This window comes from Hesperophylax consimilis, chromosome 1 (genome assembly GCF_061612785.1).
Source record: "Hesperophylax consimilis isolate HC1 chromosome 1, BYU_Hcon_1.0, whole genome shotgun sequence".
NCBI lineage: Eukaryota > Metazoa > Arthropoda > Insecta > Trichoptera > Limnephilidae > Hesperophylax > Hesperophylax consimilis.
Window position 1 is genome coordinate 2,017,650 of NC_142836.1, and position 21,420 is coordinate 2,039,069.

The 21,420-nt window shown below is 32.8% G+C and overlaps 1 protein-coding gene across 2 annotated transcripts in view; it reads right to left on the reverse strand.

Annotated features, from left to right (window-relative positions):
• Positions 1 to 2,510: 2,510 nt before the first annotated feature.
• LOC149426105 (cytochrome b5 reductase 4) overlaps positions 2,511 to 21,420 on the reverse strand; it is a 281,977-nt gene continuing 263,067 nt past the window's right edge. For both annotated transcript variants that reach the window (XM_089637241.1, XM_089637330.1), the window contains 6 exons: positions 16,398 to 16,466; positions 13,963 to 14,961; positions 12,159 to 12,355; positions 7,073 to 7,173; positions 6,133 to 6,222; positions 2,511 to 5,350 (listed from right to left, as the gene is read on the reverse strand). In XM_089637241.1, the coding sequence (XP_089493367.1) occupies positions 5,059 to 5,350; positions 6,133 to 6,222; positions 7,073 to 7,173; positions 12,159 to 12,355; positions 13,963 to 14,961; positions 16,398 to 16,466 (1,748 nt within the window). In that variant the 3' untranslated portion in view covers positions 2,511 to 5,058. The remainder of the gene's footprint in view (positions 5,351 to 6,132; positions 6,223 to 7,072; positions 7,174 to 12,158; positions 12,356 to 13,962; positions 14,962 to 16,397; positions 16,467 to 21,420) is intronic.

Consider the following 21,420-nt stretch of genomic DNA (forward strand, 5'->3'; position numbering starts at 1 on the left):
AGTAAAAAGAGCGTGAAAGAGACAAGTTTACTACGAATAATAAGTTTTCTACAAGCAATGTAAAAATAATACCATGTAGTGATGCAACAATATCATTATTGTAAATCTTTAAGGTTATTGTAATCGTCGATTATCTTTAGAAAAATATACTACAAAATAACATTTTTCAAAAGTAGTATGTATGAATATTGAAGACAGCGAAAACTGATTATGTTTTTGAAAATACAAAGATAAACTTCTCGATTTCCGTTGCACGCTTAAAATATGCGAAAAAATTATAAATATCACTCAGTTTTAACAATTACTACAAGAAATAACTATTTATGTCGGGTAGATGGTAAAAAGAAAAAAAAATTCTCAATCAGCGTTAAGTTTAAAGGTTAGGAAATAAGCATAAATTATTAAAATAACCCAAACTATCAACCTAAAAACCTATTTTGTGCATGTTTACTCAAACCCCCCACTTAAATAGTTGTCTCCGTTAGATATTTAAGATGAAATCAAGTGTTATTTTTTAAAAAGCCTTTGCATGCAGCGAAATTCTTTAAGTTTACCAACAAAAATTTATATAATTTTTTATAATTTATAATTTTAAAAGAAAGACAAAGATTTCAGAGTTTCCTGATAACCTGACAACATTTGAAAATCTACTAACATCACAGTAAGCGAAAAATATTGCTTGTGTCGTGATGAAGAATTTAGCCGGCTGTGGAATTGAACTCACAACGTCTGGCCACTATACAATGCTGTAAACAATAATGAATGCATTATTCAGTTGGATTTTTAGTAATACATATTTGTAACAAGTACACTCAATTATTTTTTATATAATTGTGCCAAATTTATAAAACTTAAGAATATGGGATGAACGGTGAAATCTAGGTGGATTCATTGGCTTTAAACCGCAGTAAGCAGTTAATATATGTTTCCAGATTAATATTTCGAGGAATGCTATTAATCAAATAATATAGAAATGTGTATATGACAGCAATGGCTCAAGTAGCTTACAATTATTCCATTGGTAATATAGGGTTAAGTGCAAAATGCAAAGTGCATTTCATATTACATAACAGTTTATTCTCTCGGGGGATACCTTTTTATTATTTTGCTTCCTTTTTACCAAATTACTGTAATCATAAACGACAAAGTAAGAATCGTTGCATCACCAACAAACCCTCTTTACAAAACAAGCCTATTATAAAAAAAGATTACTAGTAACAATTTATGGCTAGTAAATAGTTTTTGGGGAAGAGTGTTCAAAATTCTTCCTTCAAATAACAATTTATTTAACTACGGTTCCTAATTTATTTTGGTTGAAGTTAGGTGTGTAAAAATATAAGCTATTTTTCCATTTTGTTGAATATGAAATGGAATGTTTTATCTATGGTTTTATTTTTTCTGCGCTGCTCCATATTATTAAATAATGTGTTTTAAAAATTGATAGGCAGATACCTACCCGCTAATATCCAAATTTTAATTTGATTCCTAATTTTGGAAAGAGGGAAATAATAACCTACCTTAATATTTCCGAAAATAAATTTATGTTTTTATGTTTAGAAAACGGAGAATAGGTACCTACCTTCATGCATTCAAAATAAATTAATTTTATAAATTTAGAAAGCGGTAAATAGGTACCTACCTTAATGCATTCAAAATAAGAATATGATATATATAAGAACAAAATATTCAAATAAGCAGTTATCTAGCAGACACCCATGATTTTACTCCCTGGTTTAATCTTTGGAACACCTTGCTTCCACGACACACAAACAGAAAGCATGTATTCCAGATTACCAATCTGATACGCCAGCGCTTAACGGATACAAATTTTTCATATCCGATGGGTACCTTGGCGTTTGAGAAGTTAATAATAGTTTTCGACATAAAATAAAGAATGACACAACACAAGAAGTGTCTTGTGGGCGTGATACAAATATTTGGAATTTTACAAAATTCAAATGTGATGGAGATCTACAATGTCAGGCAAGTGTAAGTGAAAATTGAGCTTAATGGAACATTTGTTTCCATTCAAATGTGTAAATTTGAATGGAAATCACTTATTTTCTTCTTTATTCCACGGTTTTCGGTAATCTTTTATTTTAGATATTTTTTTCCAAGGAGCAGAATTTTTTAAATCTTTAAGAATTATCAGCCATTTATGGAACAACATTTTTGATTCATCTTAGTTATAAAATTCTGAAAATTGTGTGACAATATTAATTCACTTATAAAAACTAGCTTATGTAAATATGGCTGGATAATATAATGATTGGTGTTAAAGATAGGCCACACCACATTATTTACATAGTATATAATACGACCTTATCATTAAATACTTTTATTATGTATGTAGAAGAATAAACATATTTGTTCATGAGAACATTCATTTTAAATATTGTTGTGATGTGTTTTTTTCAAAGTTTTATCAAAACACATAATATTCAATTTTAATACCAAACAAACAATTTTTTTTTAGAATAATATAAAGAAACACAAATCTAAAATCCCAAATAGCTTTCTATGTCTTAAAACAATTTATTTTTTGATTTTGGCAGATGTTGTTTATTCATTGATGATATTTGGCAAAATTTGATGCCTAAGTTTAAGAAAAGGAAAAGTTACACTTTTTACTGTATTTCTTGGATATTTATATATTTATCAACACATTTAATATAATATAATATTTATCCTACACCTATATTGATTTAAAAACATTAATTAGTGACCATTTTTTGTTTTCATGCTACCATAAATTGGGGCTTTTGTTCCAGTAATACATATATCTACATATAGTCAAACAAATTACATAATGATTATAAAATATTGGAATTAAATTGGGGTAGATAGGTACTTTCTAGTTATATTTTCTTTCACATTTGGCTGTGTTCTTTTTTCAAATTATATTAAACGAAAGCACAGTCAGTTTTTCAAAAGAATCAGTGGCAAAAAAATTGAGTTTGGTAGGGAAAATAGAAAAAAAATTATGGGGTTGGAAATAGGTATAGTTAGGTAAATCTGATTACTGAGCAGATTAATTCACATCAATGATATGATAAATCAAAGACAAGAAAAAAATAAGAATCTTAATTCGGTGGCAAAGTGCACACACTTTGGGATGTGTGTCTACATGATGATAGAATTAAAAAAGATGAATAACTTCTTTTGAAATTCCATTTTTTTCTGGTACAAAATATTTTTCCTTAGAATATTTATTTTTTCAATTTTACTACCTGAAAACTAACTTAAAATGTTGGAATTTCGAAAAATTTTTTTTTTCATTTTTACTTGTATTATCATGCAAAATCACCTCCCGAAGTTAGTGCACTTTACCCCCGGACACCTTGTAATGTCATCTGAATGTTTGAGCCCTAAGAAATGTACATAAAATGTTATTGAAAAATGTTACAGATTGAAATTCACAACATCCCTAAAGCTTAGTAGGTAAATTTATAAAAATTCATTATGGATGTACAACCAATTTCCATTCTGACTATGGCCAACATCAATAATTTCCTGAAGCTGATACATTCGTCATTATTTGTAGCTGTAATACACATATTGACTGCTATTACGTACAAACTATATGTGATTGAAATATGAATCTATGTTTCTACAGCGCCCTTGAGGTGATTTTGCACAAAAACGGCGCTTTAAAAATCATCGAAAAAATTATTATTATTATTATTTAACGGGTGTCGCAAAAGTCATCACCCTATTGGAAGACGGGTGATGACTTCATTTCAAATGCTATCGATCCTAGATCAGTTATGGGATCTATTGTATAATATGACAGTACAATCTATCTTGGATTTACCCTCGGCCGTTGAAACACTTGTTATCAGACCAAAGAAGACCTCGACATGCCCTAATACAAAATCTGTATATCATTTCGACAAGCCAGAGGCAAGCCATGTGATAATCTTTTTGGGGCCAAAAAGGTTTAAGCATGTCTAAAATAAACTATGACATCATTCGTACTTTGATCTCTGACGAATGCACACCGAAAAAATCAGACTATGTGCAGAAAAGAGGTCGCTACAGTAAGTGCAGTCCATTGTGAGACTTTTCTGCGAAAGGTGTTCTCTCATATCTCACAAGTTCATTTTTACTACAGTGAGTAAATTATTATATTATTACGCAGTATATTATTAAGCCGTATCTTGTTCACCCGACATGGGATTCTCAGTTACGAGTATTACGTAGCCCGCAATTCGCATGTTATTGTAAAAGGGACTAGTTATTTGTATGCAGACTTTATTTTTTAACACAATAATAATAATAATGATTAGATTATTTGTATAGCACCGTTTTCGTGAGAAAATCACTTCAAGGGCGCAAGGGACTATAGTGATTCTACAATACGAATAGACTGCCGGATTCATTTATTGACAAATCATTAAAAGGGACGCTGTTATAGGCAGATCTATCTTTTCTTTGGTCTATGGTTGTAATAATATATTTGACAAGGTATTTTGTTGCTGTTACATACTTATCTAGAATAAGTATGTAATTATCTAGGACTTGGCTTTTTAGGATCATGCAACAGAAATGATGTTTATGTTTTTGTGGTATTGTAATTACATTTATTTCTGTTTGTACAACATCTTCAAATAGAGACATATCAAACTAAACAATATGAATTGGTTCTGGCAAACCGTGTGGGTTAAGTACACAATCCATTTTGTTGAATTTTCTAAAATATCTTTTAGTTGATGGTCCTTTTGCTTTGTTTTCATTCTAGGATTCATAATCATTAAGTACAATTCAGCAAACTGACAAATATATGAAGTGAAAATCGGCAGTGACAACTATTATTAATTGTTTACGAGGAATTTTTTGAATTCCCTTAGCTATGACTACTTTAGCAATTTTTAGTGTTCAGTTCTATAAATAAGACAGTTTCCACAAATTCAACTATTTTTCCAGAAAATCAACACGTTTTAAAGTTGTGTAAGAGAAGCGTGACTTTCCACAGAATTTTTATTTTAGATATTCTATCATTTCACATCATTGCAAACACATACGAAACGGTAACGGGTGTCAGAATTTGAATATGAATTACCCAACGAAACAGTATACTTGTTCGTCTTTACATCCCAATCCCGATAGCAGTGTTTTGGTGAGAGTGGTGAATGCCGTTGGGCCGCAGATGCAGAGGTACAGCTCCTTGTGGAGGGCCTTCAGTAGCTTGTCGAGGTTGCTCTTGAGGGGAGAGGGCCCGGAGCGAGAGGTGTCCAGCTCCTCGTGGTACACCTTGGAGAAGTGGCTGATGAGGACGGCCTGGTTGATGTGGCCACGCAGGCCCTCCCATGTGGAAGACGCGGCTGATAAGATGTTTGTTAGGTTAAACCTGGAACAATAAACAAAAATTTATGAAGAAATGTGTGACTTTGTAAATTTTAAAAATAAATTTTGTCTGTCTTCTGTACTAAACTAAATACAGTCGAACTTGGTTATAACGATCAGGGCAATAGCGAGTTCACGGCTATAATGATCAATTACAAAACGATATTTTAGTTCAGGCTTATCTTCATATAACTATTAACTATTATAACGAGTTTCGTTTCACTGATATACCGTGCAAATAATTTTGTCAACACAATTTTTGAATACGTGAATGGGTCGTTGGGTCTGAAAAAGTAGTTGGGAATGATTCAAGAATTATTCTCGAAGTAGTAACAACCAAGGGGCGGTTAGCTTCCCGTCGCACAATGGCGGCTGTATTTCCTATCCCTTTAGGGATGGATTCATATTTTTATGGCACTACCTGAGTAAGATTGTCGTCAATGTGAGCCATTGCTATCCATTGGGCATGATGTAAAATCATCATAAAATCTGCGAAAGTCATGAAAAATTTTAGCTTCTCAAATTTGTTCCCTTTTTATGTCTTCTTTTGTATTACAACTCATCGTCAATTTTGTTTCAAAAACCATTAAATATGTTTATGAAGGTACCTAGTTATGAGTACCTACATCCCCGCACGGGGTAAATTTATGATAGTGAAGCACAACTTTTTCAGCAGAGGGGCCACCTTGCCTATTTTTCAAACAGGCCGCGACCTACGAGCAGTTTTTTGTTGTTGTATTAGTACAGTATTTATAATAAAAATGCCATAGAAAATTCTTTGCTAACCTTTCATCTTTACTGGATAACGCAGAGAGCTGATCATGCCATAGAATATCCTTCTCGGAGCGGTTGAAGAAGAGCAGCTCTATTCTTTTGCTGAAAGTTTTAAAAGTTTATTAATGGCTGACAAATGAGGAGTTTGAGGGGACCGATATTTACACTAAATGAGAAAATTCTTAAGCTAAACCTGACAGTGTTTGGAGAACTTGGGGCAAGGTATTGCCGATGACAGAAATATTTTATAGAGACAAAACAGTGTTACCAAATAATACCAAAGTGGTGTCAGAAGCATGTCCATATTACTACATTAATGCTGAATATTAGCTAATGGTTAATGGGACAAATAGAATTTTATTTTTTACCAACAGAAAATAGTTTTGTTATGCATTGTGGGGGTGAGGGGAGCGAATATAATATACAAGACAATGATATGCAGTGTTCAGTACTAATTCACATATCTCACACCTCACTTCATTTGAGGTGGGACATCATGGGGTCATTTCATTACATATTTGAGTACCTCAATCAAACTCATTCTGAAATTGTGTCCTACTCAACTCTACTTTCAGGTAAGTCAAAAATCTATTGCTTCTACTAATCATATAATACAACCACAAATTTTACACCCTCTCCCCCTCAATATTTTTGTAATGCTTTTTTAAGGATTTTTTATAGGAAAAAAGGATCATAATTCATTTTTTCGTTGTGTAAGCTTTCAATAGATGGCGGTGTGAACACATCTGTATTACGAATTATTATTATAGAGAAAATACCACTCTCAAACATCGCTACATTTTCAGTGCTGATTTAAACATTCCCTGAAAATGCAACGATGTTTGAGTGTGGTATTTTCTTTATATGTGTAATAGAGATGTCAATACATAGAAGACTTTCTGTGGCAGGACAACGTCTGCCCGGGCCCACTAGTATATTATAAAAATGGTACCATCTTGGATTTCTTCTCTGCAAGGCAAACTGGATAACGCTTAACATCGGAGTAAGCCCGGTCCCGGCTGCTATCAAGAAATATTGTGAGGCATCCTGCATCTGCAAAATTACAATTTTGTTTAATGAGCAACATTATTACTATTGCCTTTTTGTATGCACTTTTTCTAAACATAGAATAATTAAAAATAAAAAGTTTGAGTAATAATTTGAACTTCTTAAAAGCCAAAACTGTTTTCAAATTTCTCTTAATTAAATTAGGTATAAATTTTTTTTTGTCCTGCAAAACTTCTCTGTAATCATTTGTCTGTGAGACCATATTTCCAAAATTTTTATGAGGGAAATCGCATCACAGGGGAAACATCTTAACGGGAACAAAATTCCGGGGATGGGATGAATAACATCTTTGATGCGAAAACATATTTTTTATTTTTTTTTTATTTTTTTTTATTGTTTAACTTATAACATTGTTACATTGTACATAAAATAAGTTAAAAATAAGTAATAGTGTAAAACATATGTTGTTGAATTTCTACTCCAATGAAGAGTGCTAGCTCTTGAGCTTGGCGTAGGAGTTATTTGACAATTATTTCATGTTTATATCAGTAATTAACATTATTACAGTACAATAAATATAAACTTAAAAGAGGATTGTGACGTTAATTTTGGTTGAAACATGAATTGAAGTTATAACATTTGATAGGTGATATTAATTTTTTTTAAAGATAAATTTGACCTTCTTTTTGAATAAAATAAAATCTGGTATTTTTTTCACTTCTTCGGGAAGACTATTAAAATATATTATGCCTTTGTAAATGTAGTTATTGTGCATTTGTTGTGTTGAAAATAGAGGAATTTGGATGTTAAAATTATGCCTTAAGGATGAGTTAAATTTAACTTTTTTTACTACAGTTTCTTTATATATTTGTAATATTGCATCTTTTTTATAGAGGTCTTCAATTTTTGGTACTTCGAAAATTTTGAACAATGATGCTGAAGAGAAAGTTGGTTTTTTTTTCAAAATTACTTTGATAATTAGTTTTTGTACCACTTTAACAGAGCTTAAAAATTTTTCATATGCACCTCCCCACCCAATGATTCCATACTGAAGTAATGATTGGACTAGTGCGTAATAGACTTTTTTCAGGTTGTTTATCTTGAGAACATTTCTTAATCTAATGAATATATAGATACATTTTCTAATGCGTTTAACAAGTTCACATATGTGTCTGTTCCATTTCATATGTTGGTCTACAATTACACCGAGGTATTTTATTTCAGTTGTTTGGTTTAGTATGGTACATGATTCATTACAAACATCTTTGTTACATTTTTTGTTGTGTATTATTATATGAATGTTGGGGTTAGTTTTGAATATTTATTGTGAATGGTATATAAACTGTTTTTTTTGCGTTAATTGTAAGTAGATTTGTATCGAACCAGTTTTTTAGGATTTGGATGTCATTATTTGCATTTTCATTTACAATTTTCCAGTCATTACCCTTAATTATGATAATTGTATCATCTGCGTAAGATATAACTGTTCCACTGAGGTTTTGTTTGAAAATATCGTTTACGTACATGATAAAAAGTAAAGGACCCAAAACAGTACCTTGTGGTATCCCAAAATCACTTGTGAGTGGTAGACTAGATGCGTGATTAATTTTTACAACTTATGTTCTTTGGTGAAGATAACTTTTTAGCCAACTTAATGCTGTGTCATTAAAACCTACGATCTTTAATTTTTGTATTAGTTTGACATGAGATATGCTGTCGAAGGCTTTTTGGAGATCAACAAAAATACCAACACATTTTAATGATTTGTCTAAAGCGTCTTGTATGGTACTAGATAATTTGGCAATGGCGTCTTTTGTGCTTTTGTTTTCCATGAATCCAAACTGATTTTCGTGAATTATATTATTAATCTTTATGAACTGAGTTATTCTTTTTTTGGCAATTTTTTCAAATATTTTTGCAATGTTTGATAGTAAAGAAATAGGGCGGTAATTGGTTGGTTCTTCCGGATTGCCGGTTTTAAATATTGGTATAATTACAGATTGTTTGTACATGGATGGAAAAACTCCGCTTTGAAAACTTGTATTGATTATATGAGTTAATGGTTTTGATACTTGTGATTTTATACATTTCAGTGTTTGTATTGTGACCCCATCAAAACCAGGGGCAGAACCTCCTTTCATACCTGTAATAATTTGTTCAATTTCTTCTGGTGTTGTTGGTTGAAATAATTCAAATTTATGCTCGTTATTTACTGTAGTATTTGGGTCATTTGGGGTAAGGCCTTGTTGGATTTTTTTAGCGAGGTTTTTTCCTACATTAGCAAAAAAATTGTTAAATACATTTGCGGCTTCTAGAGGTTTATCTTTACAGCAGATTTTTGAATCATTATGATTTACATTGTTGATTGTTTTATTTTTTAAATGTTTTTTATCGACAATTTCATTTATGATGGACCAAATCCTTTTACTGTCATTTCCAGATAATTCAAGTTTTTGTTTGTAGTAGTCATCCTTTGTGTTTTTTATTAGATATGTAAGTTTTTTTTTATAAGCTTTGAAATGTTTTTGTAATGTTATATTTTCCGGTTGTTTTGTATATTGTTTGTAGAGTGTTTCTTTGTGTCTAATTGAGATGATTAATCCGTGAGTTATCCATGGTTTGATTGGCTTTAGTTTTGAAGATGTTTTGTTAGATTTAATATTTCTACAAGCATTTATGTGAAAACTCAGTTTTTTATCAAATATTTTGCAGCATTCTTCTACATCGTTACATTGATATATTTCTTGCCATTCTTTTTCGTTACTTAATATTTTAGTGAGAAAATTTATATTAATACTATAGTTGTATTTATCAGTATTATTAACGGCCGTTGTGGTTGGTAATGAGAGGTTTTGATGTTTGTAGTCATATTTAAATATACATGCAAAATGATCCGTTACAGATGTTTTAATTACCGCAGATGATATATTTTGTATATCTTTGGTGTTTGTGAATATGTGATCGATACAAGATGGTCGTTGTCCGATAATGTTTCTGGTGTATGAATTTATACATGAAATGTAATTTAATTCTGCTAACATATTTAAATAATTATCTTTATCGTTAGAGGAGTAGTCATTAGCGATATTTAAGTTAATATCTCCGATGAGTATTGTTTTTTTGTTTCTATGATGTTGTAATATTTTTTTTAATTCTTCTATGTATGTGGTTATAGCAGAAGAGTGTGTCCGATAAATAGCAATGATATCAAATGAATAATTCATAAAATTTATCTCCAAGTTTAATAAATTGACATTATTCACCATTATTTCATTTACACTTGTGACAGCGTAAATATTTGATACAAATATGGCGACGCCGCTATTTCTGTTAATTTTATATTTTGTTGCATAGTACGAGTAACCCGGTATATTATAATTAATTTCACTCGATGAATGCGTTTCTGATAGTATTATACAGTCAAGTCTATTTAATTGTTTAATAGTTATTAGAAATTCTTCGAAATTTTTTTCCAAAGATCTAACGTTCATGTGTATTATTATTAGGCTGGCTGTAGGTTTTATATCTATAAAATCGTTTGTATTATTTACCGTGTCAAAAATCCTTTCGTCTATTTTATATGAATTATCTATTGCGTTTATTATAAAGTCGTTCATTTTGAGGTAGTAATAAAATTAACAATAATGTTGGCGCTGGGAATACACTTCACATTTGCAATTATAATATTATATGTGTTTGCTTGTACATTATCACTGCGTGTTAACACTTTGCGGGCGGGCTTTTCGTAATATTTTTTTGAAATATTGTGCATATTATTTAGGTTTTCGTTACACTTGTAATTAATAATATGCATCATTAGTCGTATTCGATGCGATCCCTCGCAATTTTCAGCATTTTGTTTCTATAGTTGCACCTAATACTGTTGGCTGCGTGGTCCGTGGTGTTTTTTTCTCCATATTTAGAATTTTGTCTGGTGCAGTTTACACATGCTGGTACTGTTTTTTCTCTTCCCGGACATTTTGAAAGGATGTGATCGCCCATGCAGTGTGGGCAAATTGGAGGGCTGGTTCGGTGTAGGCATCTTTTAGCCGTATGCATGAACATACAGCAATGAAAACATTGAGTCAGTGGATCGCAATCTTCAATTTTTACTCGTTGAAACTGTATATTTAGTTTACCGAGTGCAAGGAGACTTTTTCGCATTTTGCCACTAGTTTCCATGATGTAGCTAGTGAACTGGCGCTGCTTTTCGTTTATGTTTGTGTTTTTTATCTCCGTTATAAGTGTGATTTTGTTGTCTTCACTTTCCTTGTAAACATCTTCAATTCCTTCGTTCTGGGTAATTATTCCGCAAACTATTTCGTCTTCAGTAAGATTGGATTTTAATCCTTTTATTATTATTTTTGGTCTTTTCTTTTGAATTTCATTTACCACCAAATCGGTATTCAGTTTTTTTATTTCGGCGGTTAAGGTATTTGCATATTCCTTTTTTGGGCATGATATTATTATTTTTTCTTCTTTTGTTTTTCTCAAACCATTTATTCCTATCTTTATGTTGCTTAAATTTATTTCTTTTTTTATTATCTTTTCAATTTCTTCTGCTTTAGCATTATTTTTGGTCGACGAAATGATGATTGAGAATCTCTCTTCTTCTCGAGGAGTGACTTTGGTTGTTGATAATACCTGTGCATAGGATGGTGTTGATGCGCTTTTCATTATTTTTTCAAAGTTTCCCACCAGTTGGTCGTTTTTTTCGATAAGTTTGTCTTGTAGTTGAATTATTTGTTGTTGCATTTTTAATATTTCAGATTTCACTTCATTGTCAAGATCAATAATAATTTTTTCGATATTTGTTTTAGTTTTCGAGTCTTTAACGGTTTGTATTTTTTGAACTTCATTTTTTAGCGTATTTAACAACTCTTCTACCGTCATGAAAGTGTTACGTTGCGGTGTAACGGGAGCGCGAAGACAGTACCGTGCGGGCTGCCGTTACGAGCGTAAGATTAATACATATTGAACGGGAACTTTTCAAGCGGGTTTTAGGGTATTTGATTTAATCAGAAAGTTACCATATTCAACTGGAAGCTGCCGAGTGGGCGTGAAATGGTGATCTGGTCCCCGACCTCCCGGGAAGTGAGCCATGTGCTGGCCTCCCCCTGCTCGTACTTCTTCACCATCAGACAGATGGCGTCGGGTATCCACCGCATCGGCCGGAACTCTGCCACCATGCAAGGGGGCACCGTGGTGTACGATCTGGATAGGGAATCTGGAATCAAATTACATAATGTTAAAATAGTGGGTATTTACAGTAAAATTCATTTTTTAAATTGTATTACTCTTGTTGGGGAAATTAAATTCATTAAAAATGTAAGTAAGACAAGATACATAACGTGACACACATCCCATTTTGAAAGGTGTAGTCCCGTTTTTAGGAACCCTGTCCCATTGTCGCGAAGGAAAGCATCATGATGCGGGATTTTCATAAAGCGGGCCACTCAGACACACTGGTGGCTCTATTGAGTGTAATAGAGTGCCAAGTTTGAAAAATTCGACATTATTGATGTTATTTACTAACATCAATAACTAACTTAACAATTTTTATTTCGTAATTCCGTCTTTTTTAGGAAGGTTTTCAGGAAATTTCAGTTAGGCAGTGGGCTTCACTTATTTCCTGAGAATATTCATTAAAAATATTCAAAAAAAAAATAAAAAAAACCGTATTTTCAAAAAAACAAAAAGCGTTTTCGGCTACAAGAACATCAGTAATGCATTTTTTAATATAAGCACTCTAGTATACCCGCCACGAGCCGCTACTGCTCTGACTTGAATTGAAAGAAAAAAAAATCATTACAACTATCAGATATCGTCATAGATAAATGGAAAGTTTTGGAAATGTGATCTCTTTACTGATGTGAAAGAAAACTGGTGTCGCCAATTAGATAAGCCATACTTTTCGACACCTAGGCCCCAGGGAGATAATGAAAATTGAACATCTGTTCAAGATAGACATGATATTTGTGATTGTTTCTCTCTGAGTTAGATAAAATTAACCTTGCTCACACAACATACTTCCACCGTTTTATTTCTTCAGTGAGTATTGTGTATCCCATTTCTAGAGATAGTCCCGGTGACTTTAGGAGGGGGGGGATCACAGCGGTCAAAACAAAGTGATTAGAGCAGTTGCTTGGCCGGCAGAAGATCTCAGTCGCAGCAATAGCCTGTGTTCTTGTATATTAACCGTTTGGGTGCCAATCGTCGATTTTCGTCGATTCGTGTTTTAGCGAAGATTGCCGATCGTCGATTTCCGTCGATTGCGTCAGTCGTGTTCTGATTCGCGCGTACGTCTGTACGTAAAATTCTCATTTTTTCAAAACGCCTGGACTTCGGGATCCTCCTCCGCGTGATTCTAAACCAATATTCTTTAATAAAACACCGAAAAAATCATCGAAATCCTTGAAAATTCAAAGAATTTATGGGGTTTTAAAAAAATATATAGTTTCATTAAAAATAATGTTTTTTTGGTGGCATTTTACAAGCAACTGTATGAATTTTTTTGGCACTCAAACGGTTAAAATGTCTTATTCAAGACATTTTTGTTGAAATATCCGTAAAATGGTTATGGGTAAAGGGGTATTTAAATGACTTTGACATTCCATATAATAGAAAACCCTCGAATGATAACCAATCGGGAAAGTGATGTAGTCGTCCCTCAGGCACTTAATGAGAATGAGAGCTGTATTATGAATGTGAATAGAGCTTACCTTCTACACAATAGAAAACCCTCAAATGATAACCAATCGGGAAAGTGATGTATTCGTCTCTCAGGCACTTAATGAGAATAAGAGCTATATTATGACTTTGAATAGAGCTTACCTTCCACACAATAGAAAACCCTCGAATGATAACCAATCGGAAAAGTGATGTATTCGTCCCTCAGGCACTTAATGAGAATGAGAGCTGTATTATGATTAATATTCAATTTATCCAAAACAGAATACTGCAAGGAGTTATCGCTTATTATAATAGATTGTTCTAGAATCTCTGAACTTCTCGTTAGACCGTAGGAATTCCAGATCTTAGATTTCTCTTTTTGTAAATGAATTTCCAACTTTCCAGTTTCGTGATTTGCACTAACAGAGCAAGGCCAATTGATTAAGTTTTCTAAAATGATATCAAACTGGTATGTGTTGAACTCATAGCTTAATTTTATAAGTAAACTATGGTTGTCGCCTTTGGTTAGAGAAACACAGCACTGGGCGTTACACAATGGTTTGGTATAAAAAATTAAGGTTAGAGAATCAGTTTTCTGTATCCAATCGAATTTGGGTAACGCTCTTTTGGGCGTGGAATCATATTTATCATCGGCATATTCCGATGCTCCTGACTTGGAGGAATCAGCTTTGGTTAATGTGAGCGTTGGATATTTGAACTTGGATATTGAGAACTCGTCCGAAGTGTCTTCACTGATGACAACATTGATGTCGACGACTTTAACAGTAGAACTGTTGCTGAACGTTCTGTCGCTAGATCTAGATTCATTGACATTGAGACTGCTTTCACTAGAACTCTTGTTGGCTAAATCACTCTCGTTCTGTAGATTGAAAGTGTTGGAATCTTTACTCTGCGACTGATTATCTCCAGAGCTCTTCAAGCTCTCCATTGATTTCCTCAAGATTTGCTTTTCCTGGGATTTTGGGCTCTCCGTGGAGTCACCAAAAAGAATTTTCTTGAATTCTTCATCAGAAATTTCGGAATTCTTAAGTGGTCCGATCAAACACTTGGACAGAAGGGACTCGTAGTTGACCCAGGCGTGGACCTGGTCAAAGAGTTTGGTTGCGTCTTGGCCTGCTCCTCTCATCAGTTCGTCCGGACCTGAAATCACAGAAATCAAAACCGGTTTTCAAAAATAAATCACTTATGAAAGCAGGGTTGATAAAAACCTGTTTTTTAAAGATTACCCAGTAGGTTTTTTGTGGGTTTTTCGGGCTTTCCAAAAGATTATTTCGGGCATAGCCGATTATTATTAGTTTAATCCATAAATCTACGTCACCCACCTATCATATCATTTTGTCACTAGAAGAAGAATGAGTGCCCGTGCAGTACATTTTCTACTGTGTAACAAATAACAAGTAATAAGTTCATATCCGCATGCCGCGCAAAGTGAATCAATTCGCCGTGGAGTTTTTTGTACATCTGAAGGAATAAAGAGAATACCATCATCAAGATAGGCCCATTTGATATTCTGGTGGCATCCTCACTGCAGTACCATTTTCCGTTATTTTATATATCCTTCAATTCATTTCGTGATCAAGAATGAACTCGCGGACCTAAGTTGCATTTCCAACAGCTATCGAAACACCGGTCGAAGAAACTGTGAATTAGTGAAGGATTTTAAATTACAAAAAAAATTTGCTTCTGTAAACCAGATGGTTACATTTTCAAAGTTATTTTATACACTCATCTCATGAATATTTTCTCAGTGCTCTTATTCTACTGTATTTTTATTGTACAGGGATATATTTTACATTTTAGTACCTAAATCACACGGTTCCATGATAACTCAACACAGTGACAATTCAACACACTTTTAAAAAGTGATATAAAGTCATTAGAAACGATGAAAGAATTTTTTAAACCTAACCTAACCTAACCTACATAACCCACTTAATAAAGTTTGTGTTTCATCACTTTCCATAACTGAATATAACTTTTTAAAGATGTGATGAATTATCATTGTGATGATTTATCCGGTTACCAAATCACACACGGTTACTTATGCATTACCGTATCGCCCTGATGTAAGACCACCATCCAGAATTGAAACATTGTTTGAAATGGCTTTAGATTTGAATAGCCAGGTACTTCCCCACCTTCCTCTTCCCCATCTCCTTCTCCTCCCCACTACCTTCAGCCTTAGAACAAATTGTGGGTATCATTTTCACACGGGCTCCAAACTGTTGCGAGCAGTTGGGACTATTGTGCGCTTTAAAATTAAAAAAAAATAATAATTAAGTGATAAATAAGTTTTATTATCCGAAAAACGTTAGCCATAAAAACCTAAAGGGCTTGGTCATACACAGATTTAGCAAACCTACGTATGAGGAATCTCATTTGTGTAAATTTTGGTCCAGTTTTCCAGGACATACGGCCAAAACATCAGAGTTGAAAAAGTGGAGATTTATGAGGTACGCTATAATATATAATGTACTTGCAGATTTGTTTTTAAACCTACTAAAAATATAGGGTAATACCTTTTATATCATCGTAACTACAAACTATTTTTAAAAATAACATTAAAATATATTTACCTCCAGGGTGATAGTTCATATATTCTGAGATGTTGTAGACTCTTCCACGGATTGCTATCCAAGCGTTTGCTGGAAAAGAAGATATAATCTGTTAATAGGAATATCGTAGAACTTTTTATGAAAAAAATGTAATAATAAATTTAACAAACTAACATCATTAAATTTATCAGAATTTATAAAATAAAATTTAATTTGTACTCGCTGCTTGTTCCAATAATAATTAGAATTAAAATGCTACACTATTTTTCAACGAATCTTCGCAAAAATCGACTTCAACAATCAAATTCTAATTTTTTAAATTTATTTTGTAGAACTTCATTTTAATTTAATTTTTTTTTTAATATTAATGTTTAATAATTTTATTATTTAACTTTTAAAAGGAGTTTAAATTTATAAACACATTCTGCAGTGTAATTATTGTTAATAAGCGTAACAGCTGTTTCGAATTCCGAAGGCATTGTAATGAAACTGTAAGGAAGCCACTTACGGACGATCTATTTATATTACTTCTTTATAGCAGTGGCGGCTCGTGACTTTTGGGTATACTAGAGTGCTAATATTTAATTAAATGGCATTATTGATATTGTTGTAGCCTGAAACTTTTTTTACGATAATTCGATTTTTGTATGAAGATTTTCAGGAAATTTCAGTTTGAAAGTGCACTGCACCGATTTCCTGAAAATCTTCATACAAAAAATCGAATTTTCGATCAGAAAAATCATCAATAACACCATTTTATTTAATATAAGCACACCTAACACAGCACCCTGTATGTAGATTTTATAAAATCAGAGTCAGGGCAAAGTATTCTTTCATAGTGTGTTAATCAATCATTTATTATTACACAAAAAATAGTTTGCTGTACAAAGGAATATAATATTATAATCCACTGCCGGAAAGTATAAAGACTGCATCAATTGATTGATTAAAGATGGATTGTATGAACCATATTAATAAAAAGGAATAAATAATAAAAAAAATATAAATGTATGTTTGTAATTAATAATTAATTAGACATTTGTAAACTTCGATGTACAAATAGCTAAAATAAAATTTATTTTTGGAATAATTAATGAATAAAACCTTAAGGCCATGCCATACGTAGTAATGCAAAATCATGTGTTTTGGTTTGAAAATTTGGTCACCTAGAAATGTTTCAGATGCTTTAATTAAATACTGCGAGTAGAATACATCTTGGCCTTTGAAATAATCAATTATTTTTTAGATGAGTCTTTTTATAAGCCCTAAAGAAAGAAAAAATTATGTATAAGGCCTATGAAAACGGCTTTAAAGTTAAAAATCTTATGAAAACATTATTAATTAAATTATAAGAAAAAAAATATGTATAAGGCCTATGAAAACTGCTTTAAAGTTCAAAATCTCCTACATACGAACCCATTTTCGGTTATGATTTTATTTTATAATGTGGCAAATTAAGTTATTTATAAAATGATCGAAAAAAATTAATATTTATGCCTGAACATCCGCAAAATAAAATAAAAGGCACTTTTTGGCCATGTTTTTTTCTTGCATAAATCAAAACAGGCGGATGGTGTAAAGCGGGAATTTAAACCTTATCGCCATCTACGTAAGGGTTGTTATTGATAGCGACTCAATTTAAAATATTACACGACGTAGTGCATCGCCTTAAATTGTAATATTTGATTATTGAAGACAATATTAGCGAATCTTGAACGGAAATTTGATACAGAAAAAGATACAACTCACCTCGTACCACGAGAAAAATAAGATGCTAGGTAATTAAAGGTACATACATGTAGTACGCACGTCCATGTCCAGATGTCGGACTGTCAGACGCCGTACGAGTACGTAATAACTAATAACAATGAATACGTGGATAATTTTAATAGCGTTATTTTTCTAAAACATATCCTGATAAATTCGTACGAATACGGGTCATCAAAAAAGCAAGCTCAATTGTACGGCGCGTTCATGAACGACTTACCGCTTGTGTTCATCTATATCGAAGTTCGTAAAAGGATTCGACACAAATTTACATGGAGAGCAATGTGGAAAATTTTCCAAAGGTTTTTAGTTAGGTACTAGAACTAGACAACCTAAACAATACGAAGCAGCCATTGCTGGGAAGATGCTTTCAGAGAAATGATTTCAATTTCGTTTGAAGTGAGTGTGAGCTGTAAAACACATTATTAGAAACTTCTTATATAATAAATACAATTTATCACTTTCAAACATTTATCAGTTATAGCTCTTCATAGATCACAGATACCTCCACAATATTAAACATTAGATTTTTCTCCAAACCTACTAGATACTATTATAAAGGGTTGATCTATATAAAGAATCTGCGTTTGTCCTAACACAGGAATTTTCCAGTGAGATAGGCATAGAATAATCAATAATTATATTTTATCGTGATAAATAAATAAGTATATATACATAAAAAAACCTTTGGATAACGAATGAATTGAAAGTATCAGTATAAACTATCGTATCACCAAAGCCATCAAGAAGATTGACGGAACCATTGAGTTATATAAATAGATTCTAAATTCCTGAAAATTTTGTGTAAAATACTCTTCTTGTGCGGGAAGTGGGCAGGGTAATGGGCGGCTGTCGATGTCGCCTGAATCCTTCCGACCCCGAACGAGCCCAACGAACTGAGTCGCCGGTAACGCCATATTTGGGTTACCGGCGCGGCGCCACAACTTCAAGCGCTGCTTGAGTTTTTTAACATTAAAAACCAATTAACATGACTACTGATTATAATAAACCATACCGTAAATAAATAATAAGGATAAAACCTTTAACACGGAAAATAGCCTACAAAATACCAATATGTTCTTTTAGAACTATTTTTTAAACTTTGATATTCTTTGTGTTAATATATTAATATTTAACACTTTTAGAGCCATTGACAATCTAAAATAAACTAATCTACGTAATATAGTGATTTATGTTTGGGGTATTATGCCGTGTTGCGCTACCTCCTACTTTAGCCAACGTTTTCACACATCTGCCCTGATAATTGACACTGTAATGCTGTCCGAAATGTTGGATAAACATGGTGGTAGCACAACGCGGCATAATACCCCAATAATAAATCACTATAATACCTTTGCCCGTGAAAATCTCAAATCATATCTAATCTATGTAAGTTGGGCTATTTTAGTTATTTTCTAAGTTCTTATAAAAAGAACAAAGTAGAAATATATATTTTAACTTGGTATTTCTCATGATAATTGTCATTAACTTCTGTTTGCGGTTCATCGGAATAGTAAAATGGGCGTTGGATGTAAAGAAAGGTGGAATTCCATTCCCAGAATTTATTTATTTATTCAATATCTTTCGTACGAGTTTACACACTGTAACTCGGTATCATTAAAAAAATCTCAGTCGAAATTGGCAATTATTTAGGCTGTTCAATTCACATGTTTAATTCTACAGTAAATCTTCATTTGAATGAAGAGTGGCGGAAACGTTCCTTCACATAATTTATTTTCATTTGGTACCTACATATCTAACAAATCACATGGTGCTTTTGATGATATATGTTTTTCATAGACCTGTCGGAATCCTTCCCAATCTAGATATAGAATAATAAAATACTGTCGACTCACGAATGTATTTACCATTCAAAATATTCATTAAAGCCGATGAAAATGTGAAACTGCTCAAACTACGCAGTAACTAAAGAAACACAGGTCATTGCTTCAGCTTAATGCTCTTATTGCCGCTTGAATACGTAGGTTTGATAATAAAATTATATTTCTGCCATCTTAAGGGGGGTCCCGTTTTACGATATATTCCCCGGAGGAACTTAAATGCGGCAAAGTCACTTTATAAAGAACTGAGTAAAAGTAATTTTTTTGGACTCTGGTTAGAAAAATGAAATTGTTACAGTAAAATATACAAAGAAATTGAAAATTGTATTAGGACCGGGAAAAAATGGCTAGAGTAAGGATGCCGGTGAAGAGCACCTAAACACGAAAGAGTCCATCCCATCCTAAGGCTAGTTTTACATTCATAAGTAAAATTTATGACTTACGTAAGTTTTTGATAAGTTACTTACTTACTAAGGGCGTTGACATATGCATTCACTTTATGATATTTAAAGCTCGCGTAATTGGTTCGGAATTTCAACTTATGTTAGTGCTAATATCGATCGTAATATCTGTATGTTTATTTGCGGTAAGATGGCTTCCTTAGAACAACGATTTGCTGCTGTCATATTTATGCGATTTTGTCTATAAAGAGGAAAGGTCCAAAATAAATTGTTGGACTCGGGCTTCAGTTGGCATGTTTACAGTTAGGCCCTTCGTACACAGATTTACTTACAAAGCTATGTAACTGTGACGCAACCACAAGTAGCCTACCGATATGCTACTCTTTAATACTGGTTTCCGTCTACGGCGCTACCCGAATTATGGTGAACTTGATATTTGTTTCAAGTACAGTCGCGGAATTCGATGTCATGTGAATCTAGCGATGAAGACAGTAATATTGTTATTCTTTATATATTTACAAGCATAAAACACGATCTAAAAGAAGATTGTGGGTTCACCCATACAAAGAAATAAATTTTAATTGTAAGGCATTTGTCGACGCTAACGAACTACATGAGGATGATGTCAAATTGACTTTTCTTTCCTACTTCACTACACGCCTTCTATGCTAAATCATCTCTAACGTATTCCGGTAAATTGTAGTTACATAAAAACGGATGTAACTCCCACAAGCGGAACAAATTTAATATTAAATGCATGACTAGTAGTAGATGCGAATGCAACTCGCATAGCGTTCTACCAGCACTGTAAGTAGCGTACAACTGACGTCAAATCCGTAGTCAACGGGAGGCGTATGGCGGATACTCACAAGCAGCGCGTATGCTACGCGCACAAAACCCGAGTCGCTTGTAAGTATCTCCTTGTACGAATGGCCTAAGCGTCTCAACTTATCAAACTGGTTTCATAAGTTGTGAGAAGGCTGTATTCGCGCGGACACGATTAGACCTGTCAAAAACTTACGCCTCTTACAACTT